Source organism: Madurella fahalii (assembly GCF_045866475.1).
Source record: "Madurella fahalii IFM 68171 DNA, scaffold_3, whole genome shotgun sequence".
In the NCBI taxonomy this organism is placed as follows: Eukaryota; Fungi; Ascomycota; class Sordariomycetes; order Sordariales; genus Madurella; species Madurella fahalii.
Window position 1 is genome coordinate 1,544,936 of NW_027263973.1, and position 21,698 is coordinate 1,566,633.

General features: G+C 55.4%; 6 protein-coding genes across 6 annotated transcripts; 2 read left to right on the top strand and 4 right to left on the bottom strand.

Moving 5' to 3' along the window:
• Window positions 1-356: 356 nt before the first annotated feature.
• MFIFM68171_05928 (uncharacterized protein) lies at window positions 357-2,646 on the bottom strand (the record flags this gene model as incomplete). Its single annotated transcript, XM_071061348.1, has 3 exons — window positions 357-501; window positions 668-1,081; window positions 1,151-2,646. The coding sequence occupies 3 exons, from the start codon at window positions 2,644-2,646 to the stop codon at window positions 357-359; spliced, it is 2,055 nt and encodes a 684-aa protein (XP_070917449.1).
• Window positions 2,647-8,038: 5,392 nt separating this feature from the next.
• MFIFM68171_05929 (uncharacterized protein) lies at window positions 8,039-9,430 on the bottom strand (the record flags this gene model as incomplete). The annotated part of the gene is made up of 4 exons (XM_071061349.1): window positions 8,039-8,292; window positions 8,346-8,502; window positions 8,554-8,970; window positions 9,023-9,430. The coding sequence occupies 4 exons, from the start codon at window positions 9,428-9,430 to the stop codon at window positions 8,039-8,041; spliced, it is 1,236 nt and encodes a 411-aa protein (XP_070917450.1).
• Window positions 9,431-10,407: 977 nt separating this feature from the next.
• MFIFM68171_05930 (uncharacterized protein) lies at window positions 10,408-11,272 on the top strand (the record flags this gene model as incomplete). Its single annotated transcript, XM_071061350.1, has 2 exons — window positions 10,408-10,457; window positions 10,522-11,272. 2 exons carry the CDS (start codon window positions 10,408-10,410, stop codon window positions 11,270-11,272), a joined length of 801 nt encoding a protein of 266 aa, XP_070917451.1.
• Window positions 11,273-11,834: 562 nt separating this feature from the next.
• On the bottom strand, window positions 11,835-13,603 carry REI1 (pre-60S factor rei1; the record flags this gene model as incomplete). The annotated part of the gene is made up of 2 exons (XM_071061351.1): window positions 11,835-13,389; window positions 13,455-13,603. 2 exons carry the CDS (start codon window positions 13,601-13,603, stop codon window positions 11,835-11,837), a joined length of 1,704 nt encoding a protein of 567 aa, XP_070917452.1.
• Window positions 13,604-14,821: 1,218 nt separating this feature from the next.
• On the top strand, window positions 14,822-18,980 carry MFIFM68171_05932 (HECT domain-containing protein; the record flags this gene model as incomplete). Its single annotated transcript, XM_071061352.1, has 3 exons — window positions 14,822-15,048; window positions 15,112-17,378; window positions 17,434-18,980. 3 exons carry the CDS (start codon window positions 14,822-14,824, stop codon window positions 18,978-18,980), a joined length of 4,041 nt encoding a protein of 1,346 aa, XP_070917453.1.
• A 502-nt stretch (window positions 18,981-19,482) lies between these two features.
• On the bottom strand, window positions 19,483-21,378 carry CCT5 (T-complex protein 1 subunit epsilon; the record flags this gene model as incomplete). Its single annotated transcript, XM_071061353.1, has 5 exons — window positions 19,483-19,941; window positions 20,001-21,117; window positions 21,177-21,225; window positions 21,284-21,301; window positions 21,369-21,378. The coding sequence occupies 5 exons, from the start codon at window positions 21,376-21,378 to the stop codon at window positions 19,483-19,485; spliced, it is 1,653 nt and encodes a 550-aa protein (XP_070917454.1).
• Between the last annotated feature and the right edge of the window lie 320 nt (window positions 21,379-21,698).

The window sequence follows — 21,698 nt, forward strand, 5'->3', positions numbered from 1 at the left end:
GGGGGTGCAGTAATGTGCACGCCAAAACCAGCGCGTATATGATACCTGGCCCATGGATGGCAGATTCTATGTAAGGTAACTTTCACATCTAACAGAGATTAGAGAAGAGAGCCTTTATTACGCGCGGCGGTCCACGGACCCCGATCTAGGTCTCTCAACTATGCACAGCGCGGTTCAATAGGCAGGCCACCTCTGTAGCAAAGGTTTGGCGGCCGCACTACACTGGGCTTGACCAGGCTCATTCCCACTTTGACAAGTATCGTAACGTCAACTCACCATCTTTCGCGCACTTACTTTGCTACGCTCTCCATATCACTCACCTTTTGTGACCAAGACTCTCCCTCCCCTCCCACTCATCAATCATCCTTCTTCGCAGCGGGGCCTAGCCGTCTATACTTCCTCTTGTCTCCCCTCCTCATCAACCGCTGGTCCCGCGTCCCCTTCCCACCTTCCCAGTACCCCTTCCCCCTCTTTCCAATCACACTCCTCCCGCAAAACGCACTAGAGGGCCATGTCAGCAATGTCTTTCCATGCCATTTCCCTTGATGGCTGTTTCAAGGGAGTTGTCCGTATAAGTAGCGCCATCAACGGACCATCCCCATCCCATAGCCCCTGAAACCGCGGCGGTAGCCAGAAACACGAAAGCAAAAGACGGTGAAACACCTACCAGCTCTCAACACTATAATTCTGCTCCCTCGAGCACCATCCGCAAATCATCCGGTTCGCCCACTCGTTGAGATGATCCTCGGCAGCGTCATGGCATCTGTCGCACGGGTGCACCTTGGAGCAGCACGAGAAACGGAACCAACGGTAGCTGCGCCGATAGTGGGTGCAGGTGCCCCTGTCGGGCAGGGGTTCGCCCGCCTGGAGGCCGAGCTTCTCTTGCCTGCGGCGAGGGCCGGTGGTGGGCGGCAGCTTGCCGCCGTGGTGCCCGGGTGCGTAGGCGAGGAACTTGACGTCGGGGATCTTGAAAGTGAAGCGGGCGTGGCATTCGCGGCAGACGTTGGTTGTCGTTTCGCCGCGGACCGAAACCAGGCCCGCGGACGCGGTGGAGCACTTGCCGCAGGTTGGGACGAAGGTGCTGGGAGGGGTTAGGACTGCTGATGGAAAAGAAAAAGGAGGAAAAGGGCAAAGGAGGACAGGTAGGTACCTTGGAAGAAGATCAGCCACGGTGCAGGCAGTGGCATCGATAAACCCTGCGCGGGTCGAGTTTTGGTGAACGAATTCTTGACGGAAGCGGACCGTGAAAGGGGTTGCACATTTCTTGCAGCTGGTCGACTTCTCGACGTTGCCTTTCAACCCGGTTACCTCGTTCAACGTTTTGCAGCGGTCACACTTGACGCTGAGACTCAGGATGGAAACCTGAAGTAGCTCGATCCCATGTAGTTCGATGGAGGGAAAAGACATTGCCGTTCCTAGCTCCTGCGTCTGAGTTGGCAGGGACGGGCCGTCTGCCTCATTTCGCTCGATTGCCGCTCCGCCATCTTCTTCATATTCTTCGTACGAGTCCTCATCGGACGAGCCTGAGTCGTCCGAGGCCGCGTCAAGGCCCCATTCAGGCGGCCGAGGGATGACATGGATATGCCCCCTTCCAGTCTCAATGGTAGAGGAATGCTCGGCCTCCTTTGTTTCCTGATATAGAGCATTCGGTGCTTCAGTAGTCACCACCTTCCGGGCAGCCGACTCCTGGGCTTGCTTTGCCAGAACATGCATGTTCTGTGCGAGATAGTTCAGATGGCTCATGAGAGACATCTGCCTCTGCTCAGCCGCTTTCTGAGTGAAGAGCTCTTCCAGAGCCTCTGCATCTTCAGAGTCGACGTCATTCAATAGAATGCGCAGAGACTGCAAGGGGTAAAGGAGAGGAACGATAAGCTGGACAGACTGGACAGCCTGAAGGCCATGCGGAAGATTGGACCTCCGCTTCGGTTCCAGGGGCAGGGTATAGACAATGCCGTCGCTGGACCTGTGGTAGACCGGTAACCGGCTCATGCGAGCCTCGAGCTGTCTGACTTCCTGGGCCCGCCTTGCCTTTGCTTCGGCAATCTGCTCTCGCGAGTATGATTCCTCAGGAACGTACGGCCGATCTACTGGAGAAGGCTTGGGGGTGGTTTTGGCGGGCAGCTCGCCTATCTTGGCGGCTGGCTCAGCATTTAGGTGCCGGGTATCCTTGTATATCGTTAACTTGATCGTCTCGGCCTTCTGCTCTGACAAGAGCGATTCAAGTCTCCGATCGAGAGCATTGGTCAAAGCGAGCAGCGTTGCACCCCGTTTTTCTTCGACCAGTCGGTCCCAGCCTCTTTCGATGTTGATGGCGAACCCTCGAGGGATATCGGTGTTCCTGATTTGTAGCCGAGGAGGCAGTCTCGGATAGGCCGCTGGGACCCTAAGGTCGCATTCCAGATGGTCGAGGTCAAAGGGAAAATCAGGGTCGGACGGGGCTAGTTTGAATAGGAGGGATGTCTCTCCGTCAAGGTCAGTTTCTTTGGGAGAGTATCGACGCCTCAGCTGCCCGATTTGGTAACCTCTGGTGTCTCGAACCTCCTGTTTAGGAACCGGCTTCGGCACGACCCGAGACGGGGGCGCCTCGGCAACCGCCTGGCTGCTAGATTGTGGTGAAAGCCCGCCACGAGTTCGGATGGGAACCATTGTTTCCTAAAGCTAGGTGATTATACAATGAGAAGACGCGGCGAAAAGAAAAGAAAAGAACTTGCAAGAACTGACGTGAACCGGTATCAGTCGTCGCCCCGACAGAAGCGATGAGAGATAAGAATTGAAGTTTTAACAGTCAAAATTTCTATGCACTACGCCGATGGCCTATTTAGATAGTTTTGGCCCATTCCATTGTATGCAAACGTATCAACGCAATACTTCGGCGAGGAGTAATACGGTGGCGTCGTGACTCAGAATGATGCATCTGCTTGTGACTTTACGACAAGTCCAAGGTGGGGCAAACAGGACGATCAACCAGGGTGTGCACGGATCATAGAATGTGGCGTTCAAGGTGAGATAAGGTGAGATAAGGTGAGATAAGGTGAGATTCGGTGAGCTCGACGTTATCACCACCACCAACCCGTCGACGACGCCCAGAGGTGTCTCTTGGGGAACGCAGTATATTCTTCCTTCTTACCATTTCAATTTCTTTTCGTATCCTTCAGCCGTTTTCGCCTCTTTCGGCTTTATCAATCCCCCTTTTTGCCCTTCCTATACAAGAATTGGGTAACCCAAGTGTCATCTATCTCTTCATTATCATCGGCTGCTGGATCTAGTTCATCTACCCCAATTCGGCCCGTAACCTTCATGTCACGAGTACAGCCCATAATGTACCCCATGTGAGGAGCAACTCAACTGTTTGTGGGGTATTAGGCAAAATGCACCTCCGGGAAGGCGCTCCAGAATCTCCCCCGGCTCGGTAGGGCGCCCCCTCGTCAACGTATACGTAGCTCGTTCCAAGGGGGAATTATAGTCAAGGGTGTTTCCCGGCTGGTTGCCACCGGCAGGTGGAGCGAGAACCCGAGGAAGCGGTGCCAAAACCCGGCTCTTGAACAAACTACCGTCGATCCCGACCGGAGGTACCGTGATATGGATGTACGGATAAAATAGGACCATGTCTGGGCAACCCACGTGAAACGGGCGCGGTTATACCGCCGGTTACGATATCATGGATCTTGATGTTTCAGTAGGGAATTCAGGCGCTAGCATTCTGGTTCTCATGCTTGCTAGGTGCTGGTTTGACTAAACTGCTGATGGAACTTGTTTCTGCGGCGGCAGTTCGGGTGAGTTCTGATTGAGTAACGGCACAGCTGTTAGAACGGGCAGTGGGAGTTGGGAGACTCTGCGGGATGTCGAGGTGCATCTCACGAGGTGTCTGTTTCCCGTTTCCCAACGAGTAGAACTTTTCATGGCATCCACTGGCTCTCGGCAGTAGGATAACACACAGTCCGAAAACTCCATGTGCAATTCCGAGCCTTAGACGATGCCGGCAACAGCAAAGGTGAACAGGCACTTAGGGAACTTACTATAGGGCCAAGGGACTCCGTTTGCTTCGACGGATCCGGGAACCTGAAAAAAACAAAATAAGATAAATAAATAAAATAAAATAAAATAAATAAACATGTAACATGAAAACAAAAAGGAAAAATAACTGCGGCATGTTACAATCTGATCAAAACCATCTGGCCAAATCTCTACTAGACTGAATTGGGCCGAGAATGACCCTGACGGTCCGTCCTCGTCGCGATACATGATACCATTGTTGCCGGTACTGGACAAGGTAAGGCAGCAAGGTGGCCCAGGCCTCACCGAGCCCAACCCACACCCACTGCAGCCTCAGATCGCGATAGGTTACAGAGGGTGAGGCCAACAGCGTAGCAGTGCCAGTTGGCCCACAAGAGGCAGAGCAAGAAGCTGTTGTATGGACAAACCCAGCTTCGTGCGAAGCATTGCCCTTGAGAGGAGGCGTACAAGTCGATGAACCCTCCTGTGTGAGGCCCCAACGAGCAGCTCCCAACGCGCCTCGGGGTCGAGGTGCAAGGGGCGGCGCGCGTGTACGAATAGCGTAAAAGTCAGTAGGATTTTTGCACCACTGGGCTGTCATCTAGGCAAGCAACGGCCCAGAGATACTGTCGTACCCCAGGCTGACTGCGCCAGCGTGATCGTGCATGCATAGCAAAATCGCGATGAAGAGTGATCCATGATCCAAACAAAAGAAGTACACGAAGCGGAAAGTAACAAGCACAAGCACGAGAACAACAGCAAGTCCCACTGTCCCCTTCCAACGAAGCAAAGCGTGCAGGCGCCATGCATATCAAGAGCGGGGGGCCCAGGCCGGCGGACGAAGACGACTCGAGATCGCGAATCACGCTTGACTGGGATATGGCCCAAGTCGTCCAGGTGCAGTCCGGCCCGCAGCTGCCACGTCAAATGGGATGGCCCGGCGGCGGCGGCGGGCGAAACGATAAGTCAAACCACCTGCTCTTTGCCTGCCCGCGCGGTTACGGTTGGGCGTCAATTTTTCCGCACAACGCCTGCCGTCCGGTGACCTTGCCGCTTGAACGCCGGTTGGGTTCGTCACATCTCAAGTTTTTGAAGGTTTGGGGGTCGCAGGTTCGGCAGATATCTTTTTACGAGGCAAGCAGCCTCGTTTGTCCGCCCCGATTACTATGAGGAGTGATGCGTTGTCAACGAAAAAGTGCTCGGGATTACGGGGGGCGGGGGTGGTAATGACGATGACGACTCTTGGTGTTGTTGACGAAACGAACATGACGAGGGGGGGGGTCAATTCGTGATGCCGTGGTTTCTGGTCACGCATTCCCTGATTTTTTTGCATCCGCAAGTGCAGTGCCGGGGCACTCCGTCCCAGGCACTCGACGGCGATTCGACACAGAGCGGCAAAAGCACGAGAAGGCGGTCTGGGGACTCGGTGCCGTTCACCCAGCCTGGGCCGGGCACCAGGAGGCCGGATGGAGGGAGGAACTCTGTCGCAGCGCAGATGGCCTTACTCACCTGGTTAAAAGTTGATGAGTTGGCAGTCGCGGGCCAGGGCCAGATGACCAGCGTCTTTTGGATGCACACTCGGATCCAGCCCGAGGGGTTGCCCACACACCCTCCCACGGCGCTGAGGCAACCCCAGACTTTTGAGGCGGCGGGCAGGGTGGGGATGGGGGGGAAGGGGCGGGACGGGGAAGGTTAAACGGACCGTGAAGCGAGCCCATGTGACGGCCTGGTCGCTGCCGCCTCCTCTCGAGACGGGCCTACATCGTGGATCTTGCCGGCCAGAATTTTTGGAGAAATGAAACGGGCGAATGAATATTGTAGTTAATTATTTTTATTTATTTTCTGGGCGCTAGTTCCCCGGCCCCAGGGATTTCTTTTGGGGCATTTGGATGCTTGAGATTACGGAGACGTCACCAGACAGCCGCCACATTGTGGCGCTTACACGGCACTCGGATATCGCGCATTGCAGATGCAGACCCGTCAGGCTCATGAGCAGCTCTGCGTGGTGGTCAAGCTCAGTGATGCTGGAAGATGCGAGAAATCCCAGAAGCGCCAAAAATCCCGGGGGAATTGGAGGCTTGCCACCCCGTCTGCCCATCCTTTTCCGACAAGCCCATCAGGGCCGGACATCCTACAATTCGGCCCTGGGTGGGCTCCGAGTGATCTATTTCAGTCGTTCAGCCTGGCAGTGGTCGGCAATTCATCGATGCCTGGGAGCACAGTCAGTAATGGGCTGATTGCACTGCCCCACCTGCTTGCCTAGGCCTGGCTTCATGGTTACACGATGGTGAATGTCCGTTTCGAGCGTGGGGTGATACGGAGCGCTTACCGTTTGGCCCTCAAGAAATTCCCAGAAATCGGCCCTCTGAATTTATCGATTTTTCTGTCTCTGCCCCTCCTTTCCAGTTACATCCGGGTACCCCGTCTTGCGGCGCTCGCATCACCGGAACACCTCCAACCAAGCCTGCTTGCTCTTGCATCGTGGGTCAAAGACAATGGAAAGGCCCCTCATCCCCTGTACCAGGACCCTAATGTCTTACCCACTGTATTTGCTTTGGTCCCCTTCGGTTTCAGCTGACACCCTGGACTCGGGACCCCGTATATTTCCCAGTGAGCTGGTTTGGATTTATGTCCAAGAGTAAAATGATAGACGTGCCAACTATCAAGACCGGCCCATGGCGGGCTGATTTCCTGCGCTTTTTGCAATTGGGTGCCAGCTGGTCAAGGGACCGGTTCTTCTTCTTTCTTGCAGGCTGCAGCGGAGATCTAGTGATCGCTGCCATGCCTTGCTGCTGCTGCTTCTCGCCGCAGCATGCCGCGGAACCGGCACATGACCGGCCTCTGAACCGTGGCTGGACAAGTACTATAGACATGGTGGATGTTTTCATGTTGCCACAAGCCGGGTGCATCATCACATCGATTCCGGTGTTTTGCGTTCAACAATACAGAGATATCCCGCCATCGGGTGAAAGAACCCCCGTCGCGCGTCCACACTCGCTGACGCATCTAGCCGAGGTTGCCCTCTCACAAAAGTTGTGCCTGGGTAAAGGAGGAAGTGAACACATTGTGACACCGTAACACGGCCCTGCCCAACGAAACTACGGTTCCGACCGTTCCTTGTTGGATTGTTCGACGCCGTTGCGATTAACAACACAGTCACAGGCACAATCACAGCCACAGACACAGGGACGAGTAAGCACTCCCATGCGGGCGGCAACAGATGCCACCTGTAACAGCGGGCGAGTGACACAGATACTTCCTTGGTAGGCTGGCGCTACCTTCGTGCTCCTCATTGTCCCTCACCGAGCGTGGGGGGTTATTCATGATCCCAGCTCGGAGGTTGACGGCGAGCCATCTCCTTTGAAACCCCTAGTACTAGAAGTTTGTTAATCTAACATGGAGGGCATAAACCCAAGCACGACGCTATACCTGAGGAGAGACGTGCCACCGTTTGGCCGAATCCAGCAACGGCCATTGAACAAGCCGATATCGGACAGGGATGAGAATGTAGAGGGACCTGGAGGGGTTCCCATCGAGGAATTGGCCGTTCCATTTCAGCACTTGGATCCTATACAGCACGTTCAGTGCGGAAGTGCGTTTCCTTACAATGCTTGAAAACCGCCGCATAGGACCATTCCTTATTATGGGCCTCCTAGAATTGCGGAAGTGGAACTTGATCTTGAAACCGTCCCACTCAAGGGCTTATTATGAGTCTCAATCCAAGTCTGGCCTTTCTTGGTAAGTCTGAGCCGGGTTCGCTGTCACCACATCCCCATGGAGTGCAACACCAACCCCAGACGAAGGGGTGGTAGTAACATTCTCCCTTCCTAATTGAACGCTGTGAATATAAAGCAACTCTGCAACTACTACTTCTGTATCCATAAACCGCCGCAATGCATGCCCAAGTCATACGAAACCATGCTAGTAGAGCCTGCAAGCTACCTCTACCACTAGCCGCCAAGGCTGGTATGTACAATATCCAAGCGACAAATGAATCCCTGCCCCTTTCCCGGTTATCCACCGGCCATTTCAACCGAACTGTACTCTACTCTCCCTTGGGGACGGCATTGCGATCGGCAAACGGGTTGTCGTCATCTTCATCGTCCTCTTCCTCGACGTCGGAATGCTGAGCCTGACGAGGAGATAACATGGATGGTTTCGTGGCAGCCGACGGACGGGGTGGAGGTGCCGGACGCGGTGACTGCGGAGCGCCGATGCTCAGGCTAGCCATCCCTGAGACGGGAGATTGGGGGCTACCAGGCGAGCTGGGCTCCTTTCCCTTGGCTCTTTCGGTCGCCACTTGTGGGTAATGGTCAGTAATGCTTCGGGAGAATGTTTAAGATACTGCATACTGCGATAGAGATGAGCCTGTTCGGCAAGCTCATCGTCCGAGTCGCTGTCCGCGTCGATGGACCGATCCAGCTGCTCAAAGGTCATCAAGGCTGCGACAAGCTCATCGTTGGCGTGCAGCAGACTCCCCAGCCATTGTTCAGAGTCGACGTGGTGGATCTAAATTGCTGTCAATGCCTGATGCAGGGACAGCCAGCCCTTCTCACTTACGTATCGCAAAATCTTCCGCCTGAGTTGCTTGCAGGCTTCAAATCGCTGCACGGCTATCTGGTTCTCGGAAATGCGCTCCTTCTCTCGGTTAATGGTCTTCAAAGTGTTCGTCAGGTTGGTAGCGGCAATCGAGGCCTCCGCAATGTGTGCCTTCATTTGCTCCTTTTCGGTCTCGAGGTTGAACTGTTTATGTTTCTTCCCCTTGTCCTTCTTTTTCTTGTCCTTTGGGCTGTAGCTGAACGACTGGATCACCCCCGTTACTGGCGGGTTGGAAAGGGACGATGCTCTAGAGTGGGCCTTGGATGGACCCGCCGGGCTGGGCTTGTCCTCGTCGTCGTCATCGCCAAATGGGTTTTCTGTCTCTTTGATCACTTTGGACCTCTCCTGGGTAACAGCTTGCTTCCGGCGGGGGAGTTCCTGGATATAGCGAGTGAGTAAGTTGATAGAGGCCAGGGAGGAGCAGGTTTACTTTGTAGAGGCTCGCAACACGCTCCATCCCACGAGTATCCTTGTACTGCACTGCCCAGCTGCGGAAAAGTTCCGAGCACTTTTTCTTCACTTCTGGGTCTGAGAGTCCCGCCGTGCCGCAGAACCGCAACCGCTCCAGCAAGGCTTCATCGGCGAAGGTCCGTTGGAAGCGAGGCCCGGCGTTTTGGATGAGGCCATCGAGGAGAGTCAGAGCACGGAGCTGACGATGTAGGTTGCCGTACTTGAGCTTTTTTCTGATGGCGCGCGCAGCTTCGGTGGGCCCGCTGTCTTGGAGGTTAACCACCTCGACGAGATCGGGAATGCCGCTGAGGTCATTCTCAGCGATTGCCTCACTCGTCAACCGCTCGATCGTAACAGTGACTGCCGTGTAAGGCTTCTTCTGTGACATGGCTCAGTGCCAATCCTACAGAGAGCTCCGGGGTACGAGACTTACCTGGGAGAACATGGTGAACGGCCTGGGACTATGTTGTTTCACCCGGCAATACAGGGAGGGGATGTGCTAGTCGCACCGCGCGGTTCCCGTTAGAGCCCGGCCGTTTGAAGCGCACCCACAGTAACTCACTATACAGTTCTAAGGCAGTACGAACGAGGCAACAAAGCTAAAGCGTCGCTGGCCTTGTGGGAGATATGGCGCATCCAACAAGGCACCACTGGTGACGAATGAGCTGCCAAAACGCAGCGGAACCCCGGAGCCTGAATGCAACGTGTTTAGCGGATGATAGACCCTGATAATAGGTTTCTTCTTTGTGTGCCTTGAGATAACGTCGAGGGCTTTCAGGCGGACTCAACGAGGCTGTGTGTCATGCGCAAGCTCCTGAGGCCGAGTGGCTTGAGTGGTTGTGTACCGATAAGATAAAGCGATCGCGGGGTAGCTTGACCCTGGTCGGCCAAGGCACGGGGGTAGATGATCATCCGAAACCCAACAAATTCACCGTCTGCTCGAGGAGCGCCGGGTCTCCCGTTGCTAAACATAAAAAAAAAAGGGGGGAAGAAAGGCTTGAAACCGTGCTTCTGGTGATCAGCATGCCGTGGGGTTCGCCCCATACCACAGCACCTGCCCCGCATCGCCTTGAGCAGCCACCCTTGGCGACGTAGAAGCTTGGACCATGCACCACTGCCGGCACTCAAACCCCTAGCATCATAGGGCCGGGGCCATGCCACCTGGAAGGCAGCTGTCAGCACCCTTCCGAAGAGGGAAGCACGACTTACACGCTCGGACAGGACACACCGTCGAATTTCCACAGGTAGTTAAGTAAAATACCTAGCTAGTGTATTCCACACCATTTTAATTCTTGTATCGTTTCTATATATTTGGATGTCTGTTAGTCTTGTGCCTTTGGTCTAGGGAATCCACTGCTATCCGGCATGAGTGCCCAAGACAACCGGCTTCCGCGTTTGGGGAGCAGCTACACTGAGTAAGCTATTGCTCCATTCGTCCTCAGGGCAAGGTTTAACGTACCGCAGTGGACTGTCTCCAAGGCCATGGCAAAACGGACTAGATACTCCGACGAGCCCTTCCCCAAATGAAGTCGAGAACCCACCCAGCAGAGAAGCGGCCACCGTCCCAGACAACGAACCAAAGAAACGCAAAGCCCAGGAACTTTACGAGGTGCGCAAGCGGCATCGGCAGAGCCATGATTCCCAACCAGAAGAGCCCGCATCCGTCGTGGCTGCGGGACCAACACCATCACCAGCCACAACCCCCGAACCTCTCCTCCGCAACCCTTCCCTCCCTCCCGTCCGCGCCAAATCTCCCACTCCCGGCCTGAAAAGTATAACCGTCCTACGGACATGTTTCCACATAGGACATCTCTTCATCGAGGCCACCCGCTGCCGCCGCGCGAACCAAGACGCACTCTTTGAGCTGTACGCGCGTGTGGTACACTCATCTCGCGAGCCCGGCCCGGCGAGGGTCCAGACTTTCCAGTTTCAGGACCTGTTCTATGACAACATGCGGCCGTACCCGACTGGGAGGCTGACGGGTTGGAAGGTGGGCGGGGTCATTGACAGGCTGAGCGCGGTTTTCTTAGAGCAGCCCGAAATTCATAGACTCGGCGAATGGGACCTGTTGAGAAAGTGTAGATGTTTGTGTCGTCTGAGGTGGGATACCACGAGCGCGATAGGGTGGGTGGTGGACGTCAAGCGGATTGCGGAGGTGGACTGGGATGAAGTTGAGGAGACGGCACTGGCTGCTGCTGGCAGGGCAGTTACACATAATCACCGACGGTGATGACGATGATGGGTTTGCTTGGAATTGGGATGAGATTGGCTGAACAGTTAATCTGAATTGTGCTTCATCTAAGGGATCTCTTGATAGTTTGCCAATGTCGTGGAATCCTGCACGTGGAAACGTGTCAAGGGTTAGTTTGGAATATGGATATACGATTCAAGGTTATGTGTTAGATGTCGGCTTAACCTTGTGCACCATCTCGTATATCATCAAGCACAATTATTAGGTTAATGAGGACATCGTCTCCGTGGCCGTTGTGGGATATACCGGGTATGTTGTTTGTACCGAAGAGACTGCAGACGTTCTACATCACTACGCTACTGACATCTCCCGATATACCCATCCTCGCGCTAGATCTGACAAACTCCTCCCATTTTCTCTATTTCCTTTCTCATACAAAAAAAAAACAGCCACTGAAGCACCATTTGCCTAGGACAACAGTCCTCATTTCTCATACCAAACCAAAGAATTCACGTAACCCACCAGTTTACTGCTTCTAGGACACCATGGCCGGACGAACAACTGCCAGCAAGGAGAGCAAAACTCTCACGACGCCAAAAGCTCAACGTAAGTATGTAGCAGGATGAGCAGCTTTCTCCTTCATAGCGACCTTCGTCCGAAGGAACGATCGCGCGCCCTGGTCGGACCACTCCGCCCGCCGGGCCTTGTTGACGAATTTCCTGACGGCCCTGTCTGAGAGGTCGGCGACACCGAGTCCTCGCATCTCCCGCGTAATCAAGGCACGCCCGCGGGCGGCGGCGTCCCTGTCTCTAGCCCTGCGGGTGCGCGTGCCCTGGCTCTCGTCGCCATCCAAGTCCATTGCGTTCTCACGCTCGGCGGCCTCGATGGCGAGGCGCTCGGCTCGCTCGGCGGGGCTGGGGTAGTTCCACAGATTCTGGCGGAAGTACCGGTTTAGCGAACGGTGGCCGACAGATTTGCCCGACGGTAGGTGGAGTTCGTAGTCATCGTAGAAGACGGCGTGGGTGCGCTTGTGGGCGTGGGCATGCCAGCCGTCGGCCTGGCGGTGGGCGCGGTTCGTGTCGCGTGCATGGTGCGGGTGTTTGCTGAGGCGCTCGTACTGGTGGTAGTGCTGCTCGGCAGGGACGGCGTGGAGGTCGTTGGAGTCGAGAGACGATGCTTCACTGTCGGTCTCCCAACCGTCTTCCCCTTCCACTTCCTTGCCGTCTTCGGCGGTGACCTTGCTGGTGCGCTTGCCGCCAAGTTTGGCACCGCCATTTTGCTGCTCACCGTCCTCTGACTCGTCCTCCCAGTCTCCTTCGCCGTCTGAGTAGGTGCTGCGGAAATCGTAGAACTCACCAATGTCGAGCTGGTCTTCCTCAGTGATGTACGGAATTTGGCAGTGCCCCTTATCCCGCATATGGGTCTGCACGGCATACGTATTTGCTTTCACTTTGCCGCAGGTAAGGCACTCGTTCAGCTCAAAGACGCGTTCCTGGAGGTGACGGAGCAAGCCTTCGGGGTCCACTAGATACTGCTTCTCCGGAACAAACATGCCGTGAATGCGCTCCATATGATGGAGATTCAAGGGTGGCGTTGGTGACTCGTAGTTGCAGAACAAGCAGGTCTTGAGCGATGGAGCAGGGGCGGCGGGTTTGGGAGTGGCCGCGGATGGGGTTGCTAAGGCCGAGTTCTCTTCGCTCGGGGACTGCGATACCGGGTGCTCGGCCTTGTGCTGTTCTGCAGCAGACAAGTGGGGATTTGACGGCCGCTTGACGGGGGATGTGCTATCGTGAAGTCCGGTGTTCTTCAGCCCCTCAACGACCTCGTTGAACTCCTCTTCGGCATCCGAGTCCACCACTGAATCCACTGCAGCAGGCTCGCCCAGCGAGAACGACATGGAGCTTGCCTCATCGTCGACCTTGGCATTAGGCCGCGACGCCAAAGCGGCAGCTCTAGTCTTGTGCTTGGCACTGCTCAGGTGGTTCCGAAACGAGTTCTCGCTGTAATATGTCTTCTTGCACGTCTCGCAAGCCCTCTCGAAGCCGGCCTTGTCGGCCTGTGCGTTGGTCTCGGCCCGTGCCTGTAGGACCTTCTCGGTGAAGACGGTGGAAGAGATTGGGGGCAACGAAGCAACACGGCGCTTGAGGTTATACCGACTGTAGGAGAGTATAAGCCTTTGAGCTGGGGAGTGCGAGGGAACTGGCCCAAGAGGATCACTTACTGCCAGTCGCTGCGCATGTGGCCCTTCTGCAGATCGCTATTGCGGAAGGCAACATGACAAGAGTTGCAGGTGTACGGATGGGGGGCCCGGATCTCCATTTTTGAGCCGTTACTCTCGGGAGAAGTGCGACTGCCCGAGATGGTCGCCATGAGGAGAGAGAAGGAGGCGTGTGATGCTATCAAGTGTGCGGGGCTGCAGTTGTACTGGACGCCGTTTTGTGCGTCAACAAATGGCGAGTTTCGCTGTGATGAATTGCTGTAAAGCGCAATGGGAGCCGAGAAGGGGAAGGCTCGGAGTAGAGAAAGGGAATAAGGTGGAAGTTAGGTTTCGCCTGCCGATTATTAATATAGCCAGGAATTGAGAGAATGAGGAGTCATTCGGAAGGTTTACGCTAATGTACCAGAGTAAATTTCTGGTGGCGGTTTATGGTGGGGTTCAGTGAGAACGTCACATTTTCCTTGGCATGCGGGAAGCCCTGGTCGCCCCGGCATCTGTTGGTTTCACGCAGCTGGGGCTCCAATGTTAGCTCGCTGTTCAGCTGCTTGACATCGTTGAACTTGAGGCGGTTTGTATGGTAGTGTTCTACACAGCTTTATTTTTAACCAGCTTGTAGCCTATGATATTCTTATCTGAAAAGCCTTCTCCTTTTTTTTTTTTTTTTTTTTTTTTTCAACTTCCTTTTTGGATACACCCTTTGCACAATACGAATGAGAGGTCAGTGCGGAACTGTCTCAAGCGTCTCGATCGAGTCGTAGTGACTAGAGTGTCCGCACGGTGTGTGTGTAGAGTGTATAGAATACTTGTCACATACGATTACAACGGTAGTCCATTTGATTTGCGCAGTTAAGAAATGAGCTCGGAAGTTTCTTGTTTGCTACTTGCATCCCGTATCTGAGCTACCCCTGGGGAACATGACGACAAACAGAAGCCAAGTTGCCATCGTTCGGTAAGCCTGGTCTATCGGGTTCCACTGAGCCTTATGGAGTGGGTCCGGGAGGACGTGCACTGTGCTACAGTCCGATCGACCCAGGGCCCCGTCAGTGGAAGGCGGCCGAAGGCGGGAAAGCTGATTGCCGCATCAAGGCTGCTTGCCCATTTCCTGAAGCTGGGCGTTTTAATTCATCCAACACTTTACCAGTGGATTCCAATCCAACCCTGAAACCCGTACTCTCCGAGAAACCGGCGTTTTGTTAGCGAGACCCGCGCCCGCGCGCCCGCGGCCTAGTGTCGCCCCGAATCCGCCGATCCCGTAATTCAATCCAACCTCCTCCTGGAAACTTACGCGAAACCTGACTTTTGCTCCTCGAAACGGACTCCCGCTCATCGCTTATCGGCCGCCTGCTAACCAGTGCTTTGACATCCATGTCATGACTCGGGACGCCATGCGGCCGTCTAGTGCCGAACACCAAAGCTACGGCCATGCCGACGACCTCGACGTGCTGGCTGGCCTCTGGGAAGAGGCGCGGTTTGCGAGACTGCCGTGGGATGCGCCGAGCGAGCTGAAAGATTTGGTCGAGGATATCGACAATCCGAAGCGCGTGTATGCCGTCCACAAGGCTAGTCGCCGCCACAACTTTCAGCTACTAGTGCAGAAGTGAGTCGCGCGCCGAGGTGCTTCCTGTTCCAAGTTCTCAGCTGACTGTCGCTCTCCGCTCAGGTATATGATACAACTTCGCGAGGGCTGCGGCGCCGAACACTGCTCCACACCGACGTGCTTCACGTGCCGGAAACGGATCGTTGGCCGGGCTCCAATCCGCAGATACAATACGACGAGTGCAAGGACGCTAGCAACGTACCTCGCGAGCCAGGACAATCCCGAGAATGGACTCTGCCCCGGGTTGAGACCGCCCAAGACACCACCCGCCGCCCTCAATTCCTTGGTATTTGTGCCGAACCCCAAGCCGCGGTTACGCGATGACCGTGCTACTGCTACCTTACCGAAAGCGCAGGCCGTCCACAGCCGCCCGGTCTCCCCGAAGGGGGTTGCTGGCAATGGCGTGCGGCCACTCTCCATGAGGAACTGCAGTGCAACGGTACATGAAAACGACAGAGAGAAGTCTGGACCAGGGAACCCCCGGAGTGGACCAGACGCTCCGAAGCAGCCCCAACACCCTGATTTCACCATTGTGGAGGAGCCCGTCAGCAAAGATCACCGGTCGTTTGCCGCGAACGTCTTCGAAACGGTGGCTTTTAAGATGCTCGAGTGGCTGACTCCAGCTGCCGTCGAAGACATGTCAAGGAGGGCCCGGGACTTCCGGAGCGAGTCGGAATCCGATGACAGAGACGGGGTTCCGACCAAGCACAAGTCCAAATTAGAACATCATAGCGGATCTCGTCAACCAATATCTGCACAAGAGCTACCTATTCTGCCTGCCGGGCCCAACAAGGGCCTAACTAATGGCCGAGCGCCGCCTGGACATGCGCAGACCGAAAGGGAGAGGGGTGGATCCAAAGATCATCAACAGTCGCACGAACAGTTGGCCGGGTCCCGCACAGCAAGCAACCGCCGTAACTCGAACGCTAAGGTCCGGACGTCATCCGGACCAAAGCCGAAACGTCAGCTCTCGATCGACCCCTATGCGCAGGACGCGGCGGTTGATGACCCCTATTCGGGCCTGCTGAGATCCCCTCGAGCCGCTGGCGGACCTACGGAAAAAGCGGTACGAGTTCCGAAGGCGGCAGGATCAAATCTGTCACGCCCGATATCCCAACTTTCCTCGGCGGGCTTTTTTGACGACATCACGTTGGACAAAATGCCTCCCCCAAAGACCATCGATTTGAAACCAAGGGCCAACCGAGGTCAGCCGGATGGGAGAAGGAGCAACGAGTTCGAGAGCCCTAAGGAATCCACCTCTGCTTCGGGTACGTCATCTAGTAGGTCCTGTAGCAATGGCTCGGCCGGAGCCATCGGCCAGGACTCAGAATCGGAGGATGAGAGTGTGCTTCCTCAGGCGCTATCTAGACTAGACGCAGAGGTCGTCGACTTCATTTGCGATGTTATCCAAGACGATGGCACTGCTGAGAAGCACATGCTTGAGCCCCCGTCTGTCCTCAAATTCCACAACCGGCAAGCCGGCCAAGGAAAGCTGACCAGGCGGAAGCGTCATCGGACCCGTGGATATCCCGCGAATTTGAAGCAGGAGTGGAATCTATTCGTCGAGCAAACACTCTTCTACGTCCTGAGCGACCCACAGCTGGTCCTCCGGTCCTTTACGAAGAAGGGACAGTTATACGACTCTCAGACGCTTTGGTATTGTATGCTCAGGATGACGCGGGTTGCACCAAGTCTAGTATACCACAGCCTGTGGATGGCCGCTGCTAGCCTCTTCGCTCCTCCCAAACTCCTACAAAGTTTAAGGTCACCGACAGCGAAGCTCTTCCCTAAGACCGAGGCTTCCCTTTCCAATCTGGAGGCAGGCCGTCTCCTGTCGATATGTTTGCACGCCTTGATCGCTGCGGCACCCCTGGTTACAGACTCTCAACAACTCTACGATATGTCGAGAATCAGGTCCCACGGTTTGAGCCTTGCGGGAAGTGGTGCGGTGGCCCGACAGCCGGCAGACCTCTGCCTGCAATACGAAGATGCTTTTACAGACAACCTCGCCCTGCGATTAGCAAGGCGGTTGTTTGCAGCCATCACAACTCGCCGCTACTTTGATGAGCTCAGCGAGTCCACGATTGGAGGTGGTGCAGACAAAGAACGCGACGTGCTCACGCCGCTATTCTCACAGCTAGATTTCCTAAACATGGATGCTGTATATGTCCTGGACTTCTCCTTCCCAGACCGCGCCCTCCACGAAACCCGTGTCCCGATTCTGCTGCTCGATTGGGCGAGGACCGTCATGCTGAACGAATGGGATGGCTGTCCCGAGGTTCCGGGAGACGGGCCCTTTGGCGGTGCCCTCGCCCTCATCGAGGCGATGTGTGAGTCTCAACTGAGTTTACCTATACTAGAACTACTCACTGATGACTATTCCAGACAAGAAACGCCACGAGCTCCTCCTCGCTGATACCCAGTTTCGGTCTGACTACTTTGCCGAGCGGCTGGACACGGTTCAAATGCCCATTTCATGGCTATCCCATACCTCGACACGGCAGCGCTTGCACCTTCTAGACTTCCCTTGTCTGTTCAGCCCATCACATCTTGTGTCATATTTTCGATCAATCAATTTCTCTAGGATGAGCCGCTCTTTTGAGGAGTCAACGTCGATACACGATAGGATTGAGGTGATTGCTGATAGGACAACTCTCCTTCCGCACCACAAAGCTGTTATAACGGAACGGCTGAGAGCGGCAGCCGCGAAGTATCTGATCCTGAATATCCGGAGGGGGAGTGTCATTGAAGACGCATTCGACCAGCTATGGCGGCGGGAGGAACGGGAGCTTCTCAGACCTCTGAAAGTCCACTTGGGTGAGTCAAACGGCGAGGAAGGCTTCGATTCCGGCGGTGTCCAACAAGAATTCTTCCGAATGGCCATTGCGGAGGCTATGAATCCCGATTATGGCGCTTTCACCGTCGACGAACGGACCCGCATGGCTTGGTTCTTACCAGGATCCATGGAAGAGGAATGGAAGTTTGAGCTGATTGGCTTGCTCGTGTCGCTCGCCGTCTACAACGGCCTCACACTGCCAATCACCTTCCCCAAGGCCCTCTACCGCAAACTCCTCGGAGAGCCAGTCACCGAACTTCACCACATCGCCGACGGCTGGCCCGATCTGGCGAGCGGGCTTACCACATTGCTTGAATGGGACGAGAAGGACGGCCTGGTCGAAGACGTGTTTGCGCGCACCTACGAGTTTTCCGTCTCTGCGCTAGGCGAGCACATCACGCGGGAGATGAGACCCCCTCCTCCCAACGACCACTATCACCACAACGCTGCAGCTCATCGACGACACGGCAAAGAAGAAGCAGAAGAAGCCTGGCCACAATTCCCCAAAACGCTCTCGCAATCCATCTCCAGTCCTTCCCCACAGCAAGGCAACCCCGCCGAAGATGAGGCGCCTCTAGTCACCAGTGCTAACCGCAACGCCTACGTCTCGGATTACATCCGCTACCTAACCGACGTCTCGGTCCGCCCACAGTACGAGGCCTTTGCTCGCGGCTTCCACACCTGCCTGCATTCCAAGTCCCTCACCCTCCTGACCCCGAACCTCTTACAGTCAGTCGTCGAGGGCGTGCAGGAAATCGACATCTCGGAGCTGAAGCGCCACGCGCGCTACGTCGGCTGGGACGCGTCGCACCGGACGGTACGAGACTTTTGGAGCGTCGTCAAGCGCTACGACGAGGGCATGAAGCGGAAGCTGCTTGAGTTTGTCACGGCCAGCGACCGCGTCCCCGTGGGCGGCGTCAAGAACATGATGTTTATCGTGCAGCGAAACGGCGAGGAGGATGACCCGGCCGGCAGGCTCCCGACGTCGTATACTTGTTATGGCACCCTGTTGTTACCCGAGTATAAGGATAAGGAAATGCTGAGGGAGAGGTTGGGGATGGCGTTGGAGAATGCCCAAGGGTTCGGGTTTGCTTGAGGATCGCTTGATGTAGTATTTCTAGGGCTCGGGTGAGGGGGGGGGGGTTGGAGAGGAGGGCTGGAGCTTTGGATAGGAAGGGGGATGAGGAGGTGATGGACATGACTTGCTTTTTATTTTTATTTTTATTTTTTTGGATTTTTTTTTTTTCTGGCTTGCGGCTTTTATTGTTCATCTGGTTGGTTGGAGAGGAGAGCATATAGTAAAAGGCTGAAAAGCTTACAGGGTTAGGGATGTGTGCGAGTGATGGAGACACTTTTGAAGCTTAGAGGGTCCCAAAAGCGTTGCGTATTCTTCGCTGCTTCGAGTCTTTCCGAGGACACCGTCTAAAGTAGAGTTTGGGTTATGTCAGTAGGTTAGGAGATGCTTCACATTCTGCAGCTTCATACTCGACTCGTCAGTCAGTGGTACTTTCGTTTCATACATTCATGCATGTATCGATAACTCCAGGTGTCTCCTCTGGAGCTCTCTTCAGAATGTCTAATATCTCTAACTTTACCACTTAAAAGTCCTCTTCGCCTGACCCGGACACGATAACATTATTCACTTTGAGCACCATCCGGCAGAGCTGCGTCGCCAACATGAGCTGCTGCTTCTTGCCGATAAGCGGGTCGATCACAAACGCCTCCTTCATGTCGTTGGACCCGCGACTCATGCAGTCGACGCCGAGCCGGCCGCGGCCAGAGGGCGTCTTGACCTGTTGGCTCTTGACCTCGGCAAGGGTGGCAATGGGGTTCAGCCCGCTGTTCTCGGCCAGCGCCATAGGGACGGCATCGAGGGCCTCGGCAAAGGCGCGCATCGCATACTGCTCCAGGCCGGGTGTCTTGACGGCCGCGTCCTCGACCGCTAGGCTGCAGGCGATCTCCGCGGCGCCGCCACCGTAGACGACGCGGTTGTCTCGGACGAGGTTGCGGACCACGCAGAGGGCGTCGTGCAGGGAGCGCTTGGCTTCGTCGATGATCTGGGAGTCCGGTTAGATAAGATGACTTTGCGTTTTCTCGGGTTAGCTGTGCGGCTTACCATCTTGTTGCTTCCCCTCACAAAGATTGTAACGGCCCTGGTGTTGGCGCACTCCTCAATGACAAGCATCTTCTCTCTTGTTGTGCCAAATGTCATCTCCCGCACAATACCGGCCGTCCCCAGCTTCTCAGGCTTGAGATCCTCGAATCGAGGGACGATGCGGCCGTTGGTCGCAATAGCGATGAGCTCGATTTCCGGTCCGCCCACCCACCTTACCGCGGGAAGGTCGTTCTGGAGGAGCAGATGGTTGGCCTCATCATCAAAACCCCACTGGCAGATGGCCAAGTTCGCGCCGGCATCCTTTATTTGTTGAATCATTTCGATAAACTTCTCACGCTCATAGTTCTGCAACTTCTTGAACTCTTCCACGCTGTTGATCTCGAGCTTGTGCTTCGTCTTGGGCTTGGGGGGCTCAAACGCGCATGTCAAGATGGCGATCTTTGCGTCGCGCACCTCGGACGGCATCTGCGGGTGGGAGAAGTCCTTGTCGACAATAACACCTTTCACGAGGATTGTGTCCTCGAGCGCGCCACCCATCTTTCCATCCACCTTGATCAGCTCAAAGTCGACATCCTTGCGCTCCAGGTCGGCAACAGAGAGCACCGCATCCACTGCGATGTTGGCAAACTGGTCGTGTGCCTTGGACACGATCTTACTTCCCAAGCTCGTCCTTGCCACCTTGACTAAGTTGGCCTTCTCCTCCTTGCTGAACTCGATGACATCCGAAATCTTGTCGAGCTCGGCCACGGCGATATCGCAGGCCTGGTCGTAACCGTCGGCGATTCTAATGGGATGGATGCCCTTGTCGATGAGCTCGGCAGCCTGCTCGAGCAGAGCGCCGGCCAGGACCACGACGCCCGTAGTGCCGTCGCCAATCTCGTCGTCTTGTGACTTGGAGAGCTCCACAAGCAGCTTCGCAACGTGGTTGGTGATTTCCATCTGCTGCAGGATAGTCGCGCCATCGTTTGTTACTGTGATGTCTCCGTCGGGCGAGATGAGGATCTTGTCGAGGCCGCGCGGCCCTAATGAGGTCTTGATGATGTTGGCGACGGTGCGAGCGGCGAGAATATGGGACTTGACGGCCTCGTTGCCGTACTGGCGCTTCTTCTTACCCTGACTGTGGGGAGTGTCAGCGGAGGAGAGCAGTGACAGTGACGGATGGCAACGGATACTGACTCCCTCACGACGATGAATGGCCGGCCCTGCTCATCCTTCATTACCGCCGCTGTAGCCGCACATCCCGTTAGCAATAGCTAGCGCTCATGCCGAGCATCGTCGCATACCGTTTGACAAATCCAAGTCTAGTTATCTAGTGATTAGCTCGTTGCATCTCGACTGCGGGGCTATCTTGGGTGACTTTGGACATACTCAACGCCATTTTGTCCCGTGCCGTTCTCCTTGTCAAGTATGCAAGGGTTTGTCGAGGGGAGTGCAGTTCCGGCGTCAACAGTAAGGCTCCTTTGTTTGTTACAACAGGCACCAGCGCTCTGCTCCTCCACTGCTAGGCACTGTTCGCTATCGCCGAAGCTCAAAAAATTGAAGAAACTCCTGGCCGGCTCAGAGGCGGACCACGGCAGAATCTAAGTCCGGTATTGACCTCTGGTTGGTCTTGAGCTACGAGACCCACAGCAGCCCCGCGATTTAGGCGCTCACCGCCTTCGCGAAATGGGGTCATCAGCGATCTCTACGGTGGGGTCA